The 26604-nt window shown below is 27.3% G+C and overlaps 1 protein-coding gene across 1 annotated transcript; it reads right to left on the bottom strand.

Annotated features, from left to right (window-relative positions):
* Positions 1 to 4759: 4759 nt before the first annotated feature.
* Positions 4760 to 10826, bottom strand: LOC108331609 (beta-galactosidase). The gene is made up of 19 exons (XM_017566415.2): positions 10441 to 10826; positions 10211 to 10306; positions 9920 to 10032; positions 9730 to 9796; positions 9507 to 9599; positions 9237 to 9380; positions 8557 to 8645; positions 8367 to 8472; positions 8174 to 8261; positions 7844 to 7962; positions 7591 to 7752; positions 7213 to 7385; positions 7003 to 7112; positions 6807 to 6916; positions 6591 to 6701; positions 6089 to 6199; positions 5777 to 5982; positions 5557 to 5692; positions 4760 to 5283 (listed from the first exon to the last, which is right to left on the bottom strand). The coding sequence occupies exons 1-18, from the start codon at positions 10600 to 10602 to the stop codon at positions 5587 to 5589; spliced, it is 2166 nt and encodes a 721-aa protein (XP_017421904.1). The 5' UTR covers positions 10603 to 10826; the 3' UTR covers positions 4760 to 5283; positions 5557 to 5586.
* Between the last annotated feature and the right edge of the window lie 15778 nt (positions 10827 to 26604).

Below are 26604 nucleotides of genomic sequence, written 5' to 3'. Positions count from 1 at the left end.
ATGCATTGATGCTAACTTTTCTAATGGTGTGATAGGTGTATTTTATATCTTTATCTATTACTATATATATTTACCCTTTTATTATATTTCTATTATATGTTTGATTTAATCTATAAATAAATAATTCTTCAAACATCATAACAATAATAGATTTAAAAGTTTTCTTTTTAATATTATAGATACCGGAAAATAAAATAAAATAAAATTTTAAATACTTATATTTATTTTGAATGCAATGTTATTACAAGCAATAAACTAATGTTATAACTTTTTTTCAATTTATATTTTTATATTTTATTTTGAATAACATATATAATTGTAAAATATTTTTGTTAGTTAAGATAAAATAATTTAATATTAATTATGAAATATGAAATATATGTTTTTTTCTTAATTTTAAAAGATTGAATATGTTTTTAATCATTTGAGTTTAATATAAAATTGAATTTTGTCTTTATTCTAAAATCATTTTCATTCCTAAACTTTAATAATGAATATAATATAATCTATCTTATCAAACATCATTATTGTTAATTGGTAAAAAATATTGTCACATGTGTATATGTTAACGCATGAGTACATTATATTATTAGGTTTATCTAGGAAGATGTTCACTAGAAAGATACAAACATCAATTAAATCTGAATTCAACTATATAAGGGATTGACACGACTTTCTATCAAAAACCTTAAGACAATGAGTTAATGAGTCTTTCACCCTTATATAGTGCTTTACTTTCTCATTTCTATTTAATGTGGGATTTGGTCTCAGTTGGATTCCAAATAATCTCCATCTCAAGAGTGAGTCCTTTCCATATTGGTATATTTCCCCTCCAGCGGAAGCATTCCCAACCAATCACAATCACGAGTAGCCATTTGTACTGTCGTTCATCTTAACGGGACACACTTACTTATAACCTTCGCCAGGAAGACTTTCGATATAGGAACCACTATATTCGTATGAGCTGGTCAATAAGACAAACTATTGACTCTAATACTACTGTTGGGTCTATCGAGAAAAAGTTTCACTGGAAGATACAAACACCAATAAAATCTGAACTCAACCATATAAAAAATTGATATCACTCTCTAGTCAAAACCTTAAGACAATGAGTTAATGAGGAACTTGGACTCACACTTGAATTCCGATCAAATATGATTTATTATATTAACACATTTTCAACACTTTTTAGTGATTATCATTACATGTATTCATTTTTAAACTTTAAATTGTATCAAAATTTGTAACAAATATAAAAATCAATTTTGCACATAGTTCAAAAATAAAGCATATTTAACCAAATAATAATATTAGAATGATTAACAAATGGAAAAACGAAAAAAAAAGGAATATTTTAAAAAAATGAGAGACGAAATTTAATAATATAAAACATGTATAATATAATAATAATAAATTTATTTATGAATGATGAAATACAAATAAATTCTTGCGAATTCTTCTGAAAAAATTACATCACTTTTCTTAGTTCATCATTTAAATCAAATATTACCTATCTATATCAAAATACTAATTATCCAATTATCCAAATTTTATATCCTAGTACATAAAAACAGACTTTCGAGAGTCAAGTAAATTCAATTGACGAAATTATTTGATAAACAAAATCGTTATAGTAATATACCTTAAATATTTATACCATAAAATTGATTTTCTACAAAATAAACGAATGGTGGAATAGTAATATATACATAGTTATTTAGCTTAAATTTACTTCTCTGAATAAAAATATTCCTAACACTAGATTATCCCTATTTGTAACATCATGTTTCAAATTTAGTAAAGTCATATTTTGAATAGTTCGTTTATAATAAGTAAACTAAATTTATTCATCTAAGTTTTTAACGAAGCATTATTATCTTAAATGTTATACATTCAAATGCTTACATGATTAAACAATAATTGTTTATTTATATTTTAAATAAACATATCATATGTTAAATCAAAGTTGAGTGATAAAATATCAAATAGTTTTCAGCTGCATATAACTTTGGGTACTTTCTCTATTCCAAAAGAAACTTATAATTATGACTACAATAATGAAACTATTTTCAAACATGTGTTTATTCAACTTTTATTAATCCAATAATTAAACATTTTGATACTTGCTCAAGGGTATGCACAAATCTTTAGATAAAAACAAATATTTGTAGTTGTGTCTGTATTTTCTTGTATTCTCAAATTTAGTTTGTTTAGTAAAAAATATTTTAAACTTGGTCTGTTCAACATTTTTTTTTAAATTTGGTAGTCAAAATTAATAAATTGTTATAGTTATATATATATACATAAATTATTAGATAGAGTAAACTTATTTAATTCCTTCTCTCTCACACATTTAATGATTGTGTATATTAATTATTATTTTGGAGAAAAGTCTAACCTTTTTCTTTGTTTTTATTGATAATATTACAGTGGTCTCCATCATAGTTTCTTGGAATTTTGTGGAACTTGTCGTTTTCTTATTCTTCATTCCTATCTTTGAGGGGAAATAGATATATTATACATCATTCAAATGCCATAAAATGGGAAATCTAAACATTGAAAACATTTATTACATCATTATCTTGAAAAATCAATCATAATAGCAATTTGTAATATTATACATCGTAATCTAACACTTCAAAAGTAATAAATTTATGGGATTGTCACACAAGTGACTCACATTTAATTCGTTCTTTAATAATTTAAGATTTTATTATAAGTGTAAATAATATTATATGTATCAATGATATAAAGATATTTTTAAATTGATTTTTTTTTCTAAAAACTAATTTAAATAAAATATATATTAAATAAATATTTTCAACATAGTCATATAAATTTTAATTCAAACTATAACCAATATTGCAATACTATAAAATGTTCCAAACTTGAAAGTACTTCAGATTGGGTTAAACTACTCATATCTAAATTTTAGCTAGGTCTCAATCTAATTAACATATAAGATTTACATCAATTAACATCTTACTCCAAAAAGATATTTAAAAAACAATGAAAAAATGAATACTTACAAAATAATTGAGTTGAGTGAAACGAGGGCTTCAAGCTTTCTGATTTTGTAAAAATGAAGAAAGGAGGTTTTTCAGATTTCTATTGACACCCTTAATTGCAAAGCTCACCTCACCATTTTTCTATTAAAGCCCAAAAGAGAAACCCAATTCTAGTCACTATCCTTATCGTTTCCAAAATACTATTCTCACTCCCTTAATTTAGCCATACTACCTTTTATTCCTTAAATATCTATAAACACCTTTAGTATATGATTAAAAAATTTAAATATTTGAACAGAAAAGAAAGACTTTATGGACAGTATTCAAACTGAGAAATTAATACTGATAAAAAATAAAAAAATGTGATATTACAAGCTATTTGGAGATTAAAAGATAGAATTACGTGAATAAACTCCACCTTAGCGAAAACAAAATATCTCTCCTCCAAACTTAATTAAAAATTACTCATTTTAAGTTTTTATTTCATTAAAGTAAGAAAAATATTTTTTAAAGAGATTTTTTTATGAAAAATATGTGAACCACACCTTTTTCTTTAGAACAAAATAAACTGTTTTTTTTTTCACCATACACACTATTAGGGTTCTGGGCAGTGACAAGGGATCCACGCGTATCGTTCTAATACAACTATTATTTATAATAATCTATATATTTTATTGACATTAAAAATAAAAATAAAAATATTTTATTTGTCTTCCTTAACTCAAAGTTTTGGCTCTTCATTATTGTGGAGTAGAGGAGAGAAAAAAAAAACAAAGAACAACACTTTAGCATAAATGCATATAAATATTTATCTTTTAAACATTTCTAAATTTAATGTTAATCAAAGTATAAATTTATTTTAATTTAAAAGTAGAAAACTAATAAGAACTTTCAACTATTTCTGGCATCTGCATATAATTTGAATAGAAAAATCATATATAAATCTGTCTAGCTAGAAATTTGAATCCCTGTCTTTTCATCTCTGGGTGAGTGATCAAACCAAAAACACCAATGGTGGATGCAACGTCTGCACAAATGTTGTTGGTGCTCCTTCCTCCACCTCACATTTCATGTGCTATTGATCCTCTTTTAGACCTTGGAAAGTCAGAAATTTATTAGGTTAGATTCTTATTTTCCTTTTAAACAAACAAATTGTCTATTTCCTATGTATATTTCTTTTTATTGGGATTTTTTAATTTTTTTACTATTTAAAATTGTCTTTAAATAAATGTAAGTTAAAGGATATTTTATTTTTGAACGATGGATAGAAGAATTAGATTATTTAGTGCTGCACCTTCTCTATGTTTTGGAGATTAGAATTGTAGCAGTATCTATGTTCCTGTCATGTCAGTTTACATGTGATAGTCTCCAGTATCCATGTCTGTGATTCATAGATTCCTTTCCTTCTGCTCTTTGCTATTTGTTAACAGCAAAAAACCATATATCATTGACTTTAGAATCAAAAAACCAAGTTGCATTTTCAGCTGAGCAAACATTATTTTTCTTCCTTCAAAAACTTCAAAAGCACTTAGACCATTGCACATATTTACACTTTTGTTATTTCGTGTTTATCGTACCATGTTTTTCTCCTTATTCTTGACATCCTCAGATTTCAGAACTGAGTAAGTCTATGATCATCACACCAGGCTCTGTGTGTATTATGTAATATAGACAATATTATATATTGATGTTTTGTATAGAAACGATGACAAACACAATAGCATAAAGTTATTATGTAATAAGAGAAATACTGACATTCGGAAACATCTTTTATTATAACTCTTTCAATCTGTTACACAGTATTTTTTTAGTAGAGAAAACACAATTGCTTTTTGGCAGAATGTAATAGTAATCTGACACATTTTGTGTGTCCAATTCTTTGCTTTGTATGGTAAATTAAATAAATGTGTAAGGGCTCAATCTTCATTGACACAAGCCCTCTGGTAGAATGGAGCAATATTCAGCACAATAGCCTGACTATGTACACAGTACACAGTCTTTGCATCCAATTTCTCTTATATACATTTTTGTTTTTGGGAAGAATGCATGATTAGGCCTTGGCAATCTTTTTGAGGGTATAGTTGAACAACCAGAAGACATGGAGCACCGATGATGAACTTCAAATACTTTGTATACTTAACCTAATAACATCTGAATCACACTTATTTGGTAAATTGCTGCATCACAGGGTCCTAACCGCATAGGACTCACTTGAGAGCTTTTTTTCGTTTCCTAGACATTAGTTATAAGATATATATTGCTGGTCAATGCTGCTCTGCACAAAAATAGTGAGAAGAATAAGAAAATGATTAAGAAAATATGGAGATTATCAAAATCAAATGGTCTGTCTACTAATTTCTATATGTTGTCAGTTTTAATAATTAGGATAGATTGGAAAATGAAAGGATTAAGGCTTACAAAGTTACATGGGGCTTTGTAAAAAACCAGGTTCAATTAGTGGTCTATCTTAATCAGTATTCAGAGAGATAAACAAGGAAAAGTGCCATTAAACAAGGAACACAGTAAAAGAAAAGTAATAGTTGGATACCCTTTTAGGAGAGCATCATGATATCACACTTTAGGTTCTTTTTACCAAAGCAATTCCATAAGGATCACCTCCCCATTCTTCAAACACGACCAAGGAGTTACCACCTGAGTTCAGCCATGAACGAGGAACATGATACCTGTCCAAAGGCAAAAACATAAGCTCTGGTGATATTCAAGCTTTTACATAACTCACTGTTAGACAATAAGTTACAAATCCTCACCATCTCTGAGATGGTTTTCCACAATTTGTCCTGCATTTTTGATCAGTATAATATCCAGCATAGTTGCAAGCATTACAACTGCCATGTGCAATATATCCAGGCCAATGGCGACCAATGCTGCGACCGTTGACCCATACTTCACCCTTTCCCATGCTACCCAAATCTAGAGCCAATGGGTCATTGCCAGCTGGTGCACTAAAAGTTGCCTAAAAACATTAAGGACATTAAGACATGAAATGACTATGCAGATAGGGGCGAATGATCTATATAACACTGACAGAAATGCAACATTTGTTGAAAATTTATTCTTACCTTATACCATGTCAAAGGTTGTTTTTTAGCCACTAATGATCCTTGTATCCATTCAACAGAGCTACTCCCACTTTCAGTGTGAAGGTTCAAGGCTTCACCTTTCAGCCCTACCTGTCCAATAGCATATAAATTTAGTTTTCATTGCTTCATCTTTCCGAAAGCAGAAGTGCATATCTTTTGCATATTGCTCCAAATCTGCTCATGTACTCAGTTGAAGTTTTTCTTAGTGTCTACATGGGATAAATTTGTCCACAGTTTTCAATATTCAATGATATAATGCATTCCTGTCTGTCCTAGAATGGCACGGTGTTAATTTTCTCATGAACTTTTGTTTCAACATATATTGACTATAGGTAAATCTATTTATATAGTATCTTTACTGTTTAATCTTCACCTCAGTTTTTATCAACTTGTTGATCTTGTGTTTAGATAATGCTCACCCGCATAATTGTTAAACCTTGTAATGTTGCACATGAGCAATGGTATAAACAAGACAACAAACCTTGTAAGACCATTTCTGTCGGGACAAGTCTCGTGTTCCTTCATTTAGACCCTTCAGAGTGACTGGGCCTAACACCCCGGCATTCCATGTTTCAAAGTGCACGCCAACATTCTGGTATTAAATTAATACAAAATATCATTAAGATTTAAAAATATTAGAATCCAACAAATTTAAAATGTTATAGGAAACTCAGATATCAGAAAATGGAGAACTAACCGGGAGACCAACGGCAACACTTAGTAAAGAAAGCTTGTTATTGCCAACTCTCAAGTTCACATTGTCACTAAATGTTAATTTAGGATTCCCCAATCCCCCATACACAGTTCCTGCAACCATACAGAAGTTTAATTTGCAAAACTGGAGTTTATAATAGAAAAACAATAGGTAAAAGAGGTATAACAATGCTATTCACCTGAAAGTTGACCATTAATGAAAACATGTAGCAGATGGCCTGCTGACATTACAGTGAGAACAGGAGATCGACCATTCTTTAGAAAACCTTCATTACCATTAATGTAGACACTGAACAAAAGGACAACAATTTGATTAGATGGAGAGAGGATAGAGTCAGTATGTATAATAATTTTTCTTTGAGAAGTTTGATAGGTTGAAAGATACTTACTCTGTCATATACCACAAATAATCTGAAGAATCCCGGGTCACATTGACCTGTTCCCAGAGTGCCTCTGCTGCAATGGAATCATCTTGACTTGATGAGGCAGGTTCTTCATTGTATGATTGCCAAGAAAATGCACTGTTTACAGGAGTCATCTTTTTCACCCAGCCGTTACCAACCTACACAAAATTGGTAAATCTTGTAAATATTCACACTTCAAAAAAAGTCTGCTCAAAAACACCATAATCTGTTTGCTGTTCAAGTGCAGCTTGAGGGGAACTCTTTTAGTCTTATCTTACCATTATCGTTTAGTCAATGTGAAATCTGGACATAAACAAATAAAAGAAGAAAAACTCGTGTACTCAGTCAGCAATTTTTTCTTACCCTTGCGGTGTTGTAAACAACAGTTTTGCAGTCAGGAAGAATACTGATAGACCAAGGTGGTAGATCATATTGTCCACTTCCAAACGTAGCTTTTGCAGAGGATTTGGTGTCATAATTTGCAATGAATGCCGCACAGGCACCAGGGGTTGAGAACACATGTGCCTAAGATCATATCAACAAAAGGAATGAAATGATTTTTTATCGCACAGGAAATTCTGTTGTTTTTCATCACAAACCAGCTTAGGGACTTCACCTCAAGGTTATATCCAAGCGATGTCACCTTAGGATCTGTAGACACCAAAGCAGGCTCACTTTGTTTTATTGCTTTATGCAAAGCTCTCAAATGCCCCCATTTTGGTTCATTTTGAAGTCCTGGTATAAAATTGAACAAGCTTCAGGCTAATGTGAAAATGTTTTTCAGCTTTACCATGTGGTGCCCAAAAGTGAATTTGTGCCCTTTTCTTTCTTTTCCCTCAAATATCACTTTAGCCAAAAGTTTCCCTAAGTTTTCAAGAGCTTTTTAAACGTGCTTTACTATTGCAAATCGTCCAGAGCATGTAAACAAGTTATCTTTACTTCTTACCGTATTCATCAAGGGGTGCGTCATAGTCATAGCTAGTGGCAATGAAGAGACCACCAGATGTCCGACCAAAGTTAGTTCCTCCATGGTACTAGGTTTACAAAAATTGAGATATTAGACTCAAAGCAAAGTTTCTGGAACATGAATTGAATGTAGAACATACTATGAACTATTCACAATGGATAAACCAACATACCATATAGTAATTAACGAATGAACCACCATTTTGTATGAATCTTGCAACAGAAAATGCCAAGTCTTCTGCTGGTCTAACAGGGACTGCACCACCAAAATCAGTGTACCTACAGAAAGGGAGACATGAAACTTACTATTCGACCAAAAAAAAACAAAACAAAACATACGTGGTAGAATTTGTTGGGACTTACCAGCCAGTCCAATTCTCGGTCCACATTTTGGGTTTGGTGTTCTTGTTGGGTTTGAAGTTTTCACAGTAGAACCCATTGCAGGTGTCAATCTATATATATATATATATATATATATATATATATATATATATATATATATATATATATATATATATATCATAATCAGAAAATTAACACAGATCAGAGAGTAAGATCAAAGATGCAACGGGGAGGAATCAATTTGCCTGAGAAAACACAAGCGTTCCCTCATTAAACATACAATTGAAACAAAATCTTGCACTTTCTCAAATTTTCTTTTTCAAAAAGAGTAAAGAAGACAACAGCAAATCAACCACTGCACTTATAAATCAACCAAAAGAAGCAAGAGAAAAGTGAAGTTGGTAAAACCGTGTGATAGGCCAAAGAACCTTCTCCAAATAAAGGTGAAACAAACAGAGAAAAGGGTCAAATGGGCTAATGAGAGAATAGCAAAAATATCATGGTATGGTAAAAGCAGCAACCTTATCCCAACCAAAGCAGCCATAACACTGTCTATAAACCCCACCACCATTTTTAAATGGGTCATTAAAATTTAGCAGAATAGAATAAGAATCACGTGAGAAAAAAAGTCAAAAAGTCATCTTGAAATCCAACTCCACACACACGAAATCGTTTTTTAGGATGAAGAAAGAGTAACTTACAACAGGATCAGGAGCATCTTCTTGCTTGCACATAACCCATGGAACACCAGTGTCTAGACCAACAGCCATTTGAGCAGCCCACTTCGTATAAGATTTTCCAGGAGCACCAATTTCCCATTCCACAGGACCATACTCGTTTTCAATCTGTCAGTTCAATTATAAAATACCAAATTAAGCACCTTTATTCTAATTGGCTCAAAAACTTTCCTGTAAAAAATTGAAAAAACCAACAATACAAAGAATTATATACATACATAGTCTAGTATTTACCTGTGACATAATTATTGGACCACCCTGGGATTGAAACAACCCCTCATCTTTCATCAAGCTAACAATCTTCGCTGTGAATTTTTGCATTGCAGCCTACACATAACATGACAAAAGTTTGGACGGTTGGTCATATGATTTAATAATTCGTTAAACTGCTTTTAATCAACCAATAGGAATAAGAAAATTATTAAAACTGGTGAGACTCCAAAATGAAAACACCAACCTTGAACGGTTCGTTGTCTGTTCTGAAAGCAATTCCAGGAACATACTTGAGCCAGACAGGAAATCCCCTGAACAGAAAACAGAGCATGTGACCTTTGAGTGATTCCTAAGAATCATTATTTTCCTTCTTTAAACCAAGGAATTTTCCCTTCTCATAAGAAGGTGTACATTCACATCATTAAAATCATTACCCAAAGTTCCATTCAGCACATATGTAGGGACCAATGCGGAGATGAACATAGAGGCCTGCTTGCTGCGCTAGCTTCACGAACCTAACCAAGTCATACCTATCTTCGAAATAGTACTGCAAGTTTTCAAAATTGTATAAAACATGAATTAGAATTTTCCACTTTTAACTTTCTGATCAGTAAAAACACAATCACACCATCTCTCTCAACAAGAACTCGAACTGTGCTTTAAGAAATACGGAATAGGCAAAAGCCATGAAGAAACAATAAATTAAGGAAATGTATTTGCATTACTTTTCCCGGAGAAGGTTCATGACCATTCCAAAAAACATAGGTCTGAATGACATCAAGGCCTCCATCTTTGGCCTTCTGAATGAGGTCTGGCCACATCTGCATTGACAAACATGATTTAAGATGCATGGATGAATGGAAAATGGAAAAACGAAAGTGAAGCAGATGGAAGAAATGGTTGAAAAAACAAATTTTGATGCAGCCAAGATGGAAATTTGGAGTGGAATGTGTACTTGAGGAGTGCTTCTTGGGTAGTGAATGGAGCCAGAGATCAAAATTCTCCTCTTTCCATCAATCACAATGGCTTTGTGGTCGTAAGTGACAGAGGCTGTGACACCACAAACCCACAAAAACAACAGCATCAACACCCCTCCATGAAACTCTCCCTTCCCCATTTATGTGTATCTCAAACCAACAATGGTGTGCTTCTCTCTTTCCTTCACTCTTGTTTGCTCATTTAAAGCTTGAAAAGAGAGAAGTAGGTTTGTTGGTAGTTTTTGTTTGTGGGAAATGGCTTCTTTTTATACCTGTGTATTCTTTTAAGAGGGAGGCTCTTTTGTTACTGCTACTAGGTGAGGTGTGTGGGTTTGATGGATGAGTTGAGGTAAACGTTGATGCAAATGTTGCTGCTTTATATAGATTTGGAGAAGGAAAGAAAAGGAGGGAAGAATGGGACCCCTGTTCTATTCTTTTTCTTATCTTTCATCCTTCACACGTAACAACTACACAACATTGCCCCTTAAGATATCTTTGCCTTTTGCTTTGGGAATTGTAACTTGAATTTGGATGGGAAGATTACATTCAGAGTGTGATTTTACTTTACTGATTTTGCTTTATCATTTTTAGTGAAAAAGAGATGAAAATGTAAGATGAAATGAACATCATCAAGGCTTACTCTATACAGCATTTCTTGACAGAGGACCTTAAACTGTCATTAAAGGATTTAAATTTATAACAATAATTTCATGTTTTTATTCAGCTACAAAAGTCTCTAACTAAGATAATAAAAATAATATAATTAAGTTCAACTTGGTAATATCATTAATCATGAAATAAGTTTTTGAATATTTAGCGTGGTTACATATATATAGTTCTTGAATTTTTAAGATTTATTAAGTTAAATAAATCAAGTCTATTTATGTATAAAATTTTCTATAAATATTTTAAAAAATAAACTCTTTGTTAAGTTAAAATTAGTTTATATATATAATTTAAAAATAAGAAATTATATGAAAATTTTTCACAACTTTAACTTATATATATATATATATATATATATATATATATATATATATATATATATATATATATTAATTTTTTTGTGTGGATAAATTTGTCCCAATGTAGCTCATATACTTACTAGTATATTGTTTGACGTGTTTTGACAAAATTTTTAATATACGAAATTATAGCAAAATATATTTTTAATGAACAGAATTTTTTAATATATATATATATATATATATATATATATATATATATATATATATATATATATTCAGTTTCACGTTCAATTTCACTCAAATTATTGCCACTAAAACATACTTATATTTTGTTCAAAAAAAATTAATTTGACTGGATTTAATATGCAAATAAGTTTTGTAAATACTGAAGCAAATATGTGATAATTATGAACTTGTTCTATTCAGTAATCACCTTGATTTCACAGTATGTTTACTACACATACTTTTGTATAATATATTTTTAATTTTGATTAGAGTATGTATCTATTATAGAAAATATCATATTATCTAATTATAAATTTTGTTAATAATAAAATTATTGCTATTTTTGCAATAATTACATTATAGAACAATTTCTGATTAGTTAGTAATAGGAAAATCTGTATATTGTAGACTAGTGTACAATATCAATTGTGCATTAATTGAATGATATAATCATCTACAAATTTTGCTGCACCGAAAAACTTATTCTTACCATGATTATGCATTAAATAGCATTTATGTTGTTTGGTTAAGTATCTTTCACAACAAGATAGTGCATAGTACATATTTAAAACCCAACTAATTAAGAAATAAAATCAATTTAAAACGTAAAGTTAATTAGATTATTTTCTTAAGGTTTTGTTATCTATTATATTAACTTAATTATTTAGATTTTGGAAACAGAAATCAAAAAAATGGATGAATCACAGTTCTAGAATCGTCTTTTGAAAAATATAAATGTATATAATATGAAACAAAAATGTTTACATTAGTTTTTGATATCTCTGTATATAAACACAAGTTTAAGAAAATCTAGAAATTTTAAAATAAAGTCCAAAATACATAAAAATAATAGAATATAAAAATTACACTTGCAGATTTTTTTATCTAGTGAGGTTTGTTCACCCAACTAACACAAATTAATTTGTCCAACGAATACAAATTGGTTTGTCTAACGAATTTAACATTATGTAAAATTAAAATAAAATTATAAACTATTCTTTAATTGTGCTCATGATTTTCATGTTCTTTAATTTCATCTTTCATAGAACATTATAAGATTCAAGAAGACGTGTTTTTATCTTAAACCTTGTCATAAATTCTTTGAATTACAGATATTCTTCCTCAAGTTCTTCTCATATATGTTTAAGGTGATAATCCTCTATCCTATCCTCCTTGAAGAGAAATTATTCTCAAATTCGTACCATTTAATTTTTTTTTTATCAAATCTAAATGATGCTCAAGTGATGAGATTAATCACTTAAGCAACCACTTATAGTTCAAACAAGGAAGAAGTCAAATCAATTTTCTATCTTCTTAGAAGACTATAGTCCCTCAAGCAATGAATTTTCTCACTTAAGCGGAAATACATCATTCGAACAAGGATAGAATCATATCAATTCTTTCTCTCTCCTCTCTTATTTAAGAATATCATTTTAGTGAGGACATCTTGTTGAAAGTTGTTCCTTTGTAATTAATCTTATTTTTTAGTTACTTTTTTAAATTGTTTTAAAAAGATATGTTATTTGATTTAATGTGTAAACATGAATATCTAGTGATATGTGATGGATTGAATTGAGTTTGTATAGTATGATGTAAAAGTTGAGTTATTAATTTATATGAATTATTTAAATAAATTAACTTATAATTTTTGTTATATTGTTTTTGTAATTAGTGATAATATTTAAATCGTATAGAAGATACTATTTAAGAAAATATTAAGAAGATTTATACTATGTAGTGTATATATGTATCTGTGTATTGATAAACTCAAATGATTTAGTAATTTAAATCTAATATAGTTATATTATGAGAATTCCTAATTGATTTTTTTATTTATTTTAACAAACATACAAATTTTTAAGGTACTAATTCTTTCAACAAAGAAATTAGCACATTCTAAGTAAAAAGGAGAACAAGTTGAAATGAACAAATCACGAAAAATAATTTCATTAGTTCAAAAGCTTTGTAACATCAAACGAGCTTATAAGACTAGACGAGTCATAAAAACCCAAACTTGAAGCTTGTGAACAATTGCCTTATAGACAACTCAAGTTAACAACGTGTTTGAGGTAGATATACATAAAAAAAGCTTACTATATGTCACCAAATGTTATATATACAATAACGTGAAAACACATATATTAAACCATAACCTCTCTAATAAATAGCTAGCTTTACAAAAAAAATACACAAAAAGGTCTAACAAATTACCAAATGTTTAGAATATATAAAGACATGTTCAAGCTCACAATAATCATATTCATTATGTTTATAATATTCATTATGTTTATATGACCATAATCGTATGTAAATATCATTGATACAACGAGAAAAATATCTTCCTATACGTCTGTAAAAGGATGAAAACAAATTTTACCTTATCATATACATTAGATTGTCTGTAAGTCTAATTTTTAAAAAGGTAATAAAGTTCTATAGTAAAAAAAAATTAACTTATTACCTATTTTCTCTTTTGGAAATTTGTCTATTTTTATTCCCTCATTTATTTGTACGTAAATGATAAAATAAAAAATACTTGTATTTTTCATCTAAAAAAATTAAATAGCATTTTTTAAATAACTTATTCTTACCAATATAAACTTATGTAAAAACTTTAATAAACTCCAAAAAGTTCATAGTTTTTAACTTCAAGGATATTCATCATTTTTAAAGGCGATGGTCTTTTTTTTATTGAGTTGGGATTATATCTACAGAAAACACTCCGACACTCAAATTAGTCAAACACGTCAACAAACATTAAATATAGTAATTAATGAAAATGTAATTGTTATCTTGTAAACTATGCTATTATACTATTATTTATGGATTTTTAGGATGAGCTTGGACGGTTAGGATTTCACTCTAAGTTCCACCTGGTAGAAATGAGAAAGTAGAACATTATATAAGGTCGAAAATTCATTAACCCATAACCGTAAGATTTTTTATAAAAAATGGTATTAATCCCTTATATAATTGGACTCATATTTCATTATGAATTTTTTGACTTGTAAATTATCATAACTAACAAATAATAACATGATCTAATCTGATCGAACATATATAAACTAAATATATGTTAACTTAATAAACCAACGTATTAACTTAATAAACTAACATATATTCAGTTATACTATCCACCACCAATAGGGACTTTAATGTACAATACATAACTTATATATTTAAGTACGCAGAATATTTACATTAATATTCATAACAATATTAATTATAATAAACTTTTTAAAAAATTTCTTAAAAAAACTAGATATGTTGTCGTTATCTAATACAAAATATATAATATATTATTTCATTGCAAATGCAAATTGTTATTTTTTTTTATGTATTTACACATTATTGCAAAAGATATTTATGCAAACATTTTTATCAAATCACTAAACAATAATGATCCAGGTGGTAGTTCTTTTATTTTCAACCAATATTTCCAAAAACTTTATAATTCTATTTAACATCATTTTAAATTTAATTCGTTATTATTATTATTATTATATATCTTATTTTTTGAAATTCTATCAAAAGAAAAATTACGCACACACACGTGTATATATATATATATGTGTATATATATATATATATATGTATATATATAGATTATTTTATGAATTATAATGGATAATAGTATTTATGTGCTAATATATTTAAATCTTATTTTATTTTAATAATAAGGTTATCATTACATATCTATGTTTTATTGTATTTTAATAGAATATTGTTCTCGTTTACTCCCACCAATTCAGTAATTTCGTATGAAGTTAAAAAGGTCTTCGTTTTCAGTTTTCAATAATATTTTTTTTGGGTGAAGTGTTATCAACTACATAATAATTTAACTAGTTTTTTTTGTGTGTCAAAAATACTCATTGGTATTTTGAACTGCTGAGTAAAGGTGGCCAATCAAAGTAAGTATGAAGCTTAATATATGACTGGAGTAATTTATTTATGATAAAAAGCTAAAATTTTGAAATATATTTTAAAAGTAATAATTTAAAATATGATTATGAAACAAGTAGTTTACCTACCCATAAGCATCCTAATTATCCCACTGCCAACATTAGGTATTGAATTTGTAATTAATATAAAGCTTTAAATTTTAGTGCAATATAAATATAATTTCTAAAAAAAGGGGAAGTGCAGTGATGACATAAATGGAATAAAAAAACCTTTTGTACATTTATAAATTTTCATTGTGATGTTGCAGCATCTTCAACCACTTGTAACATGATGAACATCCTTTGACTCCAATTACTATATAGCATCACTGGATTCCCGTCCTCTCTTGCATTAAAAAAATAAATAAATAGTTTTTCTTAGTATGTTTTAATTAATGTAATTCATTGAATGGTATTCCATCTAATGATCTAAACTCAAATGATTGAACTAGATTTTTAATTTGATGGATTTCGTTTTAATTAATTCATCAAACTCAATAATATAAACAATTATATTAGTTTATTAGAATGTAGTTTACAGATAAAACGGATTTATGGTATAGTTATGTATTTTTTTTAATTTTATATATATATATATATATATATATATATATATATATATATATATATATATATTCTATATTTCAATATAGGTTTAAAACCGGAAACTCTAAGTTAAGCCGATTTTTTTATTCGATCACATTAATTTGATTTAGATTGTGAAACACAATTTAGAAAATCTAAGTCATTCTAAACCATAAAAAATTAATTGATTTGGGTTATTTTCTAAAGAAGTGACTAAATTTAACATCATCAAACTAAGCAGTTTATTTATGTTGACTACAATTTTTTTCCAAGGAAGCACTTTTGCTTAAAATTTAGTAATCATACTTTATAGACTAAACATGTATTTGGAACTATAACATTGATTTAGTAATAAAATTTGGAAAGCAAAAGGGAAGAAATTGTGAATTTAATTTCACTAACATTTGAGAGATATAAAATTGATATGGAATGTTTGAAATAAAAGGTGTAGGAGGTTGTGTGTTTAAAATTTTTAATGGTGATTTTGAACTATTTTTCTTAACAGAAGGAAACTCATTAGAAAAATAAAAATTAATTGAAAACAAATTAGGAGTTTAAAATCATTTAAAACAGTAATTTGATTTATGAATTCTAATGCATATGCACGTTTCATTAAAACAATATTACTTTCAATTTTTAAAGTTATAATTATTATTTAGACAATGAATTATTCCAAAAGTGTATACAACAGCCGAAGCCTTTTTATCCATGGAATAAATACACAGGTAAAAAAAATACTCTAGTTCAATTTAGATCATGGTGTTTATACTTCAACTCAGTTTAATATACATACTGTTTATATTAATTTATCTTAACAACTCTACGTATATTTATTCTGAATATACTTTAGAATTCAGTGGTTTTGTTATATGATTTTAATTTACTTTTAAATAATTCACTATGTCCTTAAGTTATTTCCATTTTCTAATTATTAAGTTTTTAAGTAACTGGTTAAATAATAAAAAAATGTATAAAAACTTAATTAACAATTTAAAATATTTATATCCAATTATTTAATATAAGGATTGACAGAACAGATAAAATACATGATGAATATTAAATGGATATTAAACGGGTACAGATATTTAATTATTATCCATTTGTTGAAGAGAGGTTAAGAGTATCATGGTATTCAATGCTACCCATTCATAATTAGTATTTTATATATTTTTTCGGATAATAATTATTAGTGTTTATTATTTTTTTATTTTTAAATTAATAAAGTTACTAGTAAAGGGTTTAAAATTTGACTTTATATATTTCTATTTCTTATTTAGGTTTATAGAAATAAAGTTATTTTTTAAAAAAAAAATTTAAATTTTATATTTTGATGCATAAAAATATTTGTAGATATCGATGAGTAACTATAAAACAATCTAGCAGATGAAAATAAATTATACAAGGATCGAACTCCTGTCATATCATTCTTTGATCTTACAAATTATTTTATCTAAATTGCACTAATTTCCTTAGAAAAAAGATAGTCCCTTATATGTTGCAAGAAAGAAAATTCAAAACGAGGGGAATTGTTAATATAATTTCCGGAATTGTTAATGTTTTTGGTTAAATAAATAATCTAAATTTAAAAAATATTTTTTATCCTTTATGTTGTTTTCTCTCTCATAGCACAATGGTGACATATGCTTGCTCCACACAAAACAAAAAGGTAAGGTTTTGAAATCTTGTCACTCTCAGCCTATGCCCTGCTGAATAATAAACATCCAAAGTGTTTCTATGTAAGTTTTGGCACATTTTAGTACCCATTTGGCAATTCAAGAAGAAAAAGCAAACACATATATAAAGCTGTTTTCTTTTTTTCTTTGTTTTCCTCCATTGATACTTCACTTGATTGCTTAAGAAAAGAAACATGACAACAAGTATACTATGAAAATGCCATATCATCTTTCTGAAGGCTGTTCTAAATTTGTAAAGTTGTTTAAACAATTTTCATTGTAACATCTTTAAATTTTATAGTTAAAGTATACACTTAACACCTATTTTTTGATTGCTTTGTTTTTCTTAACTGTAATTTTCATTCTAATTCACTCATTATTTTCATTAACTACAGAGTATGTTCCAGAAACCATATCTTCTCTTAATACGAGTTATATTAATCTATCTATAACAAATTTATCATTGCTTGTCAACGCCTGTTTTTGCATTGGATCAAATATAAAAATATCGTGAGACGAAAATTATTAAATAGTAATTAATTTTGTTAAAAAATAATTAATCATTGTACTAATTAATTTAAATTCTATTTTATAAATTAAAAATACTAATATTTAAAATAATTTTTATCATGAATAAAAACTTATATTTAATTTATAAATTAAAGTTTAAAATTGTTTTTATCATTAATTACCAAGTTTTAGTTAACAAGCAATTAATGTCTAAATTAGTCTTTAATTTAAAGTTAAAGACTAATTTAGAATTAATAATAATAAATAACTAAAGTCTTGGTAATTAATGTTAAAAATGATAATCCTATTCACAAATCAATTATAATTTTTATTTACAATAAAAAATATTTTATATATTAATAATTTTTAGTTTATAAATAATATATAATTTAGTTGATATAGTTGTTTCTATTATATCCAATTGTTTCACATCATTTAAAAGTCAATATTAAGTATAATTTAAATTTATAAGATGCGTGAGAATTTAAGATGGTAACAAACCGAGTTGGATACAAATATCAAGTATAATTTAAATTTATAAGATGCGTGAGAATTTAAGATGGTAACAAACCGAGTTGGATACAAATAGTGTTTACTATCTGATTCGAAAAAGAAAATTCAACCTGTTATCTGTCTCGTTATTTGTAAAATACATGTTTTAAAAAATATTTTGGGAATTTTTTTAAAACCCAAGAGAATATGGATATTTACAAATATTTTAAAAAACAATAATGTATAGATTTTTAAAATGAATAATTTTGTAATATCTGCATCTAGTTCTCTTAAATTATAAATAATTTAATTTAATTCAATTTAATAAAGTATAAATTAGTATATTAAACATTTATGTTACTCTAAATTTTAAAATAATTGTTTTAAAATTAATTATTTTATCTATTTAACAAAATATAATGTATAAAAGTTAAGAATTAAATATTACATATAAATGTAATACATAATGAATTAAACAAATAAAAATGTCATATCATTCGTCTTATCTTCATAAGCTTCATGTTTTATTAGTTTTAAAATTATTTTTCTCCATTAATTTCAACTTTTCACATAATACACGAATAGTAAAAAATATATTTTAATTTAATATTACGGTTATAATTAAATAGTTTTTTAAGTGGATTCATGTCTCAATTAGATCTATTAATTTAACCTAAATAGGTCGAACTGTAAATAAATACTCTTTGTTTTGTTGATCAACACAACTTCAACAAACACTCTTTCACTGAATTTAGAAGTGAGTATTGGATATCTTAATAAAATTTTTTGGATACTACTACGCACCTAATATACTTGTTAAAATTGGTTGCTACCCTAAGATAAGATATCATACTGTCACATTATTGAGTTGAATATTAGTTTCTTCGTGAAAAAAAACCACGTGTTTTCAAAATAGCGTAAATTATACACTTTTTAAATTAAATTATACAGTACCATTTTAAATTTGAATATAAAAAAAGAAAAACTCGTATAGATCATCCAAAATACAAATAAATTTTTATTATTTTCATTTTCTAAAAAAAACTTTAATTAATTTAGAAAATGAAATTTCGTTATAAGTGTGGTTGAAAAAGTTAAATGAGTTGAACTAATGTTTTTAAATAGTTTTCTTTTTCTTGAAAGGTTTTTTCTTTGGCTATAAAAAGATTATTTATGGACTGAGTCCATTGTTTCTTAACTGAAACTTTCATTGTAATTGATTGGTAACTATTCAATTGGGACATTTCATTTGACACCTATGAAATAGAGTTCATAAATGGTATCTATTCGAAAAAGGCAACAACCCTTATACCATAAAAAGTGTAGTACACTATTTCATTGTTTGATCATCTTGGAAACATTTTCTGAGTTACGTGTGTTTATTTCTAAGCTTTTATGATCATATATGTTAATTTCACAAGTGTCAATTATTATATATATATCTAGTCTGATTTTAATTCGTAGTATTTTAGGTGTGGCCAACAATTTTTAAAGATAAGTAGCCATTGGAGAACATGCCTCGAGCTATTTTCTTCCACTTTTTTACCCTTTTCCAACAATCAACACTTTATTTTTGTTTTAACTTTTTTAGCATTACCTAACAATAGCTTATCACATTCTATATTGGTAATTCTTTTCAAGGGTTAGCTTTCAAAAGATTTCTATAAAAAAGAAGTCTATTTCATATTGAAAAATTTTAAACCTTAAAAATAATTTTTATATTTAATTAAGAGAAAGTACAAATAATACAGAAAAATTGTCTCGTTACTTAACGAGTATCCGCTTGAAAATACAAGCATATTATTTTATAATCTCAATATCCATAGATACGCACAAAATGATTTTTTTTTTATATTTTTGTAAATCTTAAATAATATTATTTAAAAAAAAGACTTAAAAGTATAAAGTCAAAATCTTAGTGTATATTCCAAATAAAAGGGTTTAATATAGTACATATAAAATTAATTTTCTTAAAAAATAAATTCAAATAAGTTATACCAGAAAATTAAAATTAAAAAAAAGGTTTTTAAACATAATTTTAATTCCATAAATTTATATAAAATCAAAACTCTCAACCATTATTTAAATGTTAATGTTTTTATTGCTTTTATCATTTCATACCAACGAATATATATATATATATATATATATATATATATATATATATATATATATATATATATATATATATATATATATATATATATATATATATATGTATGTATGTATATATGTATGTATTGATTTCATGATAATGTATTAAATGAGAGTAATACTATTGATGAATTGAAAAAAAGAAAACATGTTGAACCGAACTCTAACCCACACACACCAATGGATGTGACAACAAATCTAAAGATGCGGATAGAAAAAGCAGTTACCACCCACTTGGATTTAAGGAAAGATTAATCTTTTTGCAACCTTAAACCATAATAACCGAAGGTTTAATTAAGCTGTCATTAAAAACAATCTTATTTAGTGTGTATATTTATTTTAACATCATGTTTTTCATAATTTTCACCTTGGAGGAGTAAGTTTATATATAAGTTTAATTTTTTGATATTTTACAAGATAAACTAATTCTAATTTTTCACTTAAAATTAATGAATAAAAAACATATTTAATTATGATTATAGACGTGATTTAGAGAATCAAATTGATATCTAAATCATATTTTTATATCATTATTTTTAAAAGAGAATATGTAGGAGAAAAACATAAGAAACAAAACTTGAAAAGGTGAGTGAGAATGAAAATGAGATGCGAATTGGATGAGATTGACACGTTTGTGAGGGAAATACCCAATTTGATAGCTCATATTAATGCAAAATGATAAACCCTAACATGTATCTTTCACTTATCTTGATAGAGATATGTCATCTTCTAATTATCTATGCTATATTATTAATTAACTTTTTTATAAGAGAAAGCCTCTCAAACATTTTCATTCATATTCTCTTATACCAAACATCTTTCGTCAAATCATCCCAATCACCACTCATCTTTTCTAAGACCAAAATGCTGTCGGAAACTCCTTTATACCAATTTTGACGTAGTTTTTTTTATCCCTCCCCTTCTTTTTCTTTTCTCTTTTCAATATATTTGACTTTTGAATTTACTTCACTAAAAAACTCTCTCATATACACTATTCTTTTATTGTATATATATACAATTTCTTTCTCATGCTTTAATCTGGAAAGTAAATAAGATTTCATATTAAAAAAAATGAAAAACCCTTAATATCTTTATTTATAAGATGAAACTTATAATGTTTACTTTCCATAAAAATTATAAATATTAAAGATCTTACTTATATAATCAGAAATAATCCTAGGTATTAATAAATTCTTAATCTTCATTTTAATAGAAATAGAGACAATATAATAGGATAGATGCCAATGCCGTCTTGATAAGATATTGGTGGGTAAGAAGAGACTAACGTGCCATTTAAAAATTTATAATTAAATTTTCTTTTGTATACTTTTATTTAATCTGATGAAAAATAATATTCAACCAAATTTTTTTATAAAATTTTATATTTTTAACTAAATTTACTGTTTAAATTAGTTTTATAAAAGAAATAATTTTAGTTTTTTACTTTTGACTATTTTCGCTACCTCGTCAATCTATTTATAAATGAGATGAACAATTTTCTTTTATAGGTAAAGCAATCAAATCTGACCCCTTTTAGAATACTAAAAAACAAATTAAAATGATCTATATATTTTACCACCAATTATGAGTTAAAATATCAATAAAAGATATAACAAAAATAAATTAAAATTATATATTTTATCTTTAATAAGTACATAGAGTTAGTATTGACAAGTCCAAATCCAATCCCTAATTGAGCATAGAAAACTAATTTAAATGTGCACTATATTTTATTGTCTTTGATCCATGTTTCCCATTTTGGCATTATCGTAATAAATTAAATAACCCCACAAATACGTTTGTAATTATTCAATACAAAAATTGGATGCATTAATGTACAACCAATTTTGGTTTATTTTTACTTTCTAATTTTTTGCTAAAAGTTGCTTCCAAAGCATCTTCATTAAAGTTTTAAATTAAATCAAATACTTCAATTCTTCATATTTTTTATTATACTAGTGAAATTGCGTGTGAGAATGATGAGCCTCACTCAAGGATAAGCTTAGAGTATGAATCATAATTTCTCTAATTGAAATGACAAGTATTTTAATAAATTAATTAAAAATGAGTAGACTGATATATTTATTTTAAATCCCTTTAATTTCTTAACATACACTTAAAATTGGAGACTACATGTATTAATAGATTCATTTTCGATATTCTTAATATCTTAGTGTGTGTGTATATAATAGATAACTAATTAATTAATAGTAATGAATAATGATGAAAGTCATTAATATTTGAGCCCCACATATTTATAATATCTATAAGGCCTTCAAAGTCTTATCCATATTGTTTTAAAATTGAAACGTGAGGACGAGATTCGTGAAGGCTGCTTTGCAAACATTGCATCTTCAATCTTTCACATGAAACTTTATTCCTAATGGTGTGAGGCCAAAAACATTCACAAGAAAAATCCTTTTTTTTTCTTTATAATTGAGACCACCTAGTAAATATATTCTTTTTGCTTCATCCAATACGCTACAACACTAATTATAATTCATGACTATGCAATATGTGTTAAAAAATTACTTTCCAAAAGTCTTGTTTTTTCTAGAATATGGAGATGCTTTTTTTGAGTGGATAAATATTTAAATTAGTATACATAGAATAGACTATATGTTTGTTTCTTTTAGGTGAAATTATCAAAACGATTGAACTCTAATCAACTATAAACAAATCTAAATAAAAATAAAAGTATTATTTTTACTCGGGTTGCTCGTATTTTCTTTGTACGAGTCTAAATCTATTACCTAAATGAATAATTAATATATTATTTATTGAGTTTTATTTGGAAAAGTATAAGAAAAATTCGATAGAAACGAATCATAAATATCGTTTAAAAACTTTAAAGTGATACATTTTTATAAATATATTTTTTTCGTATTGTTATTGTCACTAAAAGTGCAACTTGACTCCATCCCCACAAAAAAAAAAATATATATCATATATATGTCAAGGAAATGAAAACAATTAAGATGACATTTATAGGTAGAACTTACATGTCATATAATAAAATAAAATTAAATGAAACATATATTTCTTTATTTTATAGTTCACGAAATATACAGTGAATATTATCTTTCTTTATTAATTCATTTATCCTAATCATGTGAAAAGGATACACGTAAGGTAGTGTTTTTCCCATGATCATGTTAATATTATTCTTTACATTAATTCCAATAATTCAATACTCACCATAAGCTATCCATTGAAAACGATATTTGAGACTGTTTTTACGTGCTATTATTATCCATAGAAGAATACTTACATAATCAAGTCTTCATTACATACTTAAAAAATGTTCCTTTCACTATCAAAACGTAAAGTTCCACCAAGCTTAAAATTAAAGCTAATCATAATTCAATGCATCGTAGACTTTTCCTGTTTGATATATCTGTTCTGTTTCGCGATTCAGATGCTTCGTTTTTTAAATTTGTGATTGGTAAAGTTGAACAGAGAGACAAAATGAAGCAGACATAAAACAGAAACAAATTAAGGAAACCCCAATGTTATGATGTCCTTCAGGTAAAAGGAACACATACAGAGGTTGAAGTTCAACAAACCTACTTTTTCAGCACCAACTTCAGCAGAAATTTTCATCAAACACATTCATTTGAAAAAGTACCACATAAGAAAATAAAATCAGCAGCACATTGTTGAAGATAATGGAGTGGGAGATTATGCTTTCAAACTGCAATAATTAGGTGGCAAAACAAATTTGACAGTGACATCATGCATTAAGCAAACTCCATGCACATTGGTTACTGACATAGCCATTGACTCAGAAACAATACTTTATTAGGTATTTGTTAAAGAATTGAACTTTGAACTAACATTAAACTTGTCCCTTTTTCTACTAACCATGCTCCCTTCAAGTCTTCATAATTATTAATCAAAATATATAGCATGGAGGATTAGTTTAGAACCGTTCTTTGTTTTTTATTTTTGGTGAGTTGTATTCAACAAATGGCATTTGTTTTCCTTGTTCAGCCATCAGCCAAAATTTAAGTCCCCAACCAATTTGACTAAAAGTTTTCCCCAATTTTCTCTTTCATTTTTTACACATGTTTGTATCTCACCAAAGATGAGTGGTCCAAAGCTGAAAAATACAAAGATTTTTGGTGAATTTATGGGACCATGCCTTAAAATTTCATCAATAACCCCTTTTCAAGTCTCTGACTCAGAAGCAACTATATGCAGTTTTTGTACCACTTGGGCTTGTATGAGTTGTTGCGTAAGAATCTCACTCACCCTTGTTGCCTCAAGTGTGTTCAATCTTTGTCATGATTCCTATAACAACCGTGACCAAAAGTCACTCTTTTCACCAAAATCGCATCTAGTTTCACAGTTCAGGTTGAAACAGATAATCTTAATAACAATAATGATAATACTAGTATTGTGTTATGGGAAGACAGATGAATGAGCAGTGAGCAATATATATGTAACAAGTTTGAATTAAGTAATATTATGCCGACCCTTTTGACTGTAATGCAGAATCAAAGCCTTTTCCATTACTTAATCTGAAGTCTGAACCATAATGGACTGAAGAGATCTAAGGAAAGTTACAGTATCATGAACTTTTGTTATTTAACAAGAGTCAGATACATACATAAACTTAGCCACCTCTAAGTTGATGCTTATCTTAATCTAATCAATTGAGCCGAATTCATTACTCTATGATATTTTAAAAGGAGAAGCCATGGAGAAACTAGAAGCAGACAAAAGTAGCTTTCCTTTGGGAAATTGTCGGAAGCTGAGGTGTGATGTTTAGTTATGACTTATCTGGAATGACTAAGATTCAATCCATATAAACCATTATTTGAACCACAAAAACATTAGAAAGAGGGCAATTTCGTTGTCACCACAGAGACACATCTAAACGAACTTTGCTGGCTTTACTGTGGCCATCTGCATAAACGGCTGCACGTCTTGTCATAATGGGGTTTCATATTCTGTTCTCCTAAGTAACTTTCATCACAATCCAATACAACAGTAACCAGATGGAATCACACTTCTAGATCAGACTTTGTTGTGTGTGTGTTTCTTTTTTTCATTTTCCATATTCGTGGAATGATTAGGTTTATAGGGATAACACGAAAGTTCTTAAGGTTGAATCATGTTTAATTGTTTGCACTTACCTTCTAAAATACGCAAATATTTTTGTTTCTTCTGGTTTGGTGAGATTGTAGGCAAAGATATGTTTCATTCATCTTCTTTGTCTATACCATACATATTATTAGTACTATATCTTATTAATTGTTAGCTTAATAATTATTGATCGTACATGATCTTACTAAAAGTCCATCTTCATATACAATTTTAAAGAAAGGGGTATCAGAAATTTTGACATTTGACTAGGTGCTGGTATTTATGATTTTGGGTTGGTGGGACAATGAATAAATTTGAGTTAGGTTATGAAGAAGAGAGAAGAGAAGTGTTGCAACTTGCAACATCCTATCCACATCAGTAATATATGAATTTCAATCTCAGATTAGTTAGTAGCTATCTTCACAAGTCAACAAATAATAATGGACCATAACAGTTCTTATGAATGTTTTAATTTATTCTTTGGTACTTTTTAACATATCTTA

Source organism: Vigna angularis, chromosome 4, assembly GCF_016808095.1.
Source record: "Vigna angularis cultivar LongXiaoDou No.4 chromosome 4, ASM1680809v1, whole genome shotgun sequence".
Classification (NCBI taxonomy): Eukaryota; Viridiplantae; Streptophyta; class Magnoliopsida; order Fabales; family Fabaceae; genus Vigna; species Vigna angularis.
This window is presented reverse-complemented; position numbering and strand designations above follow the sequence as displayed.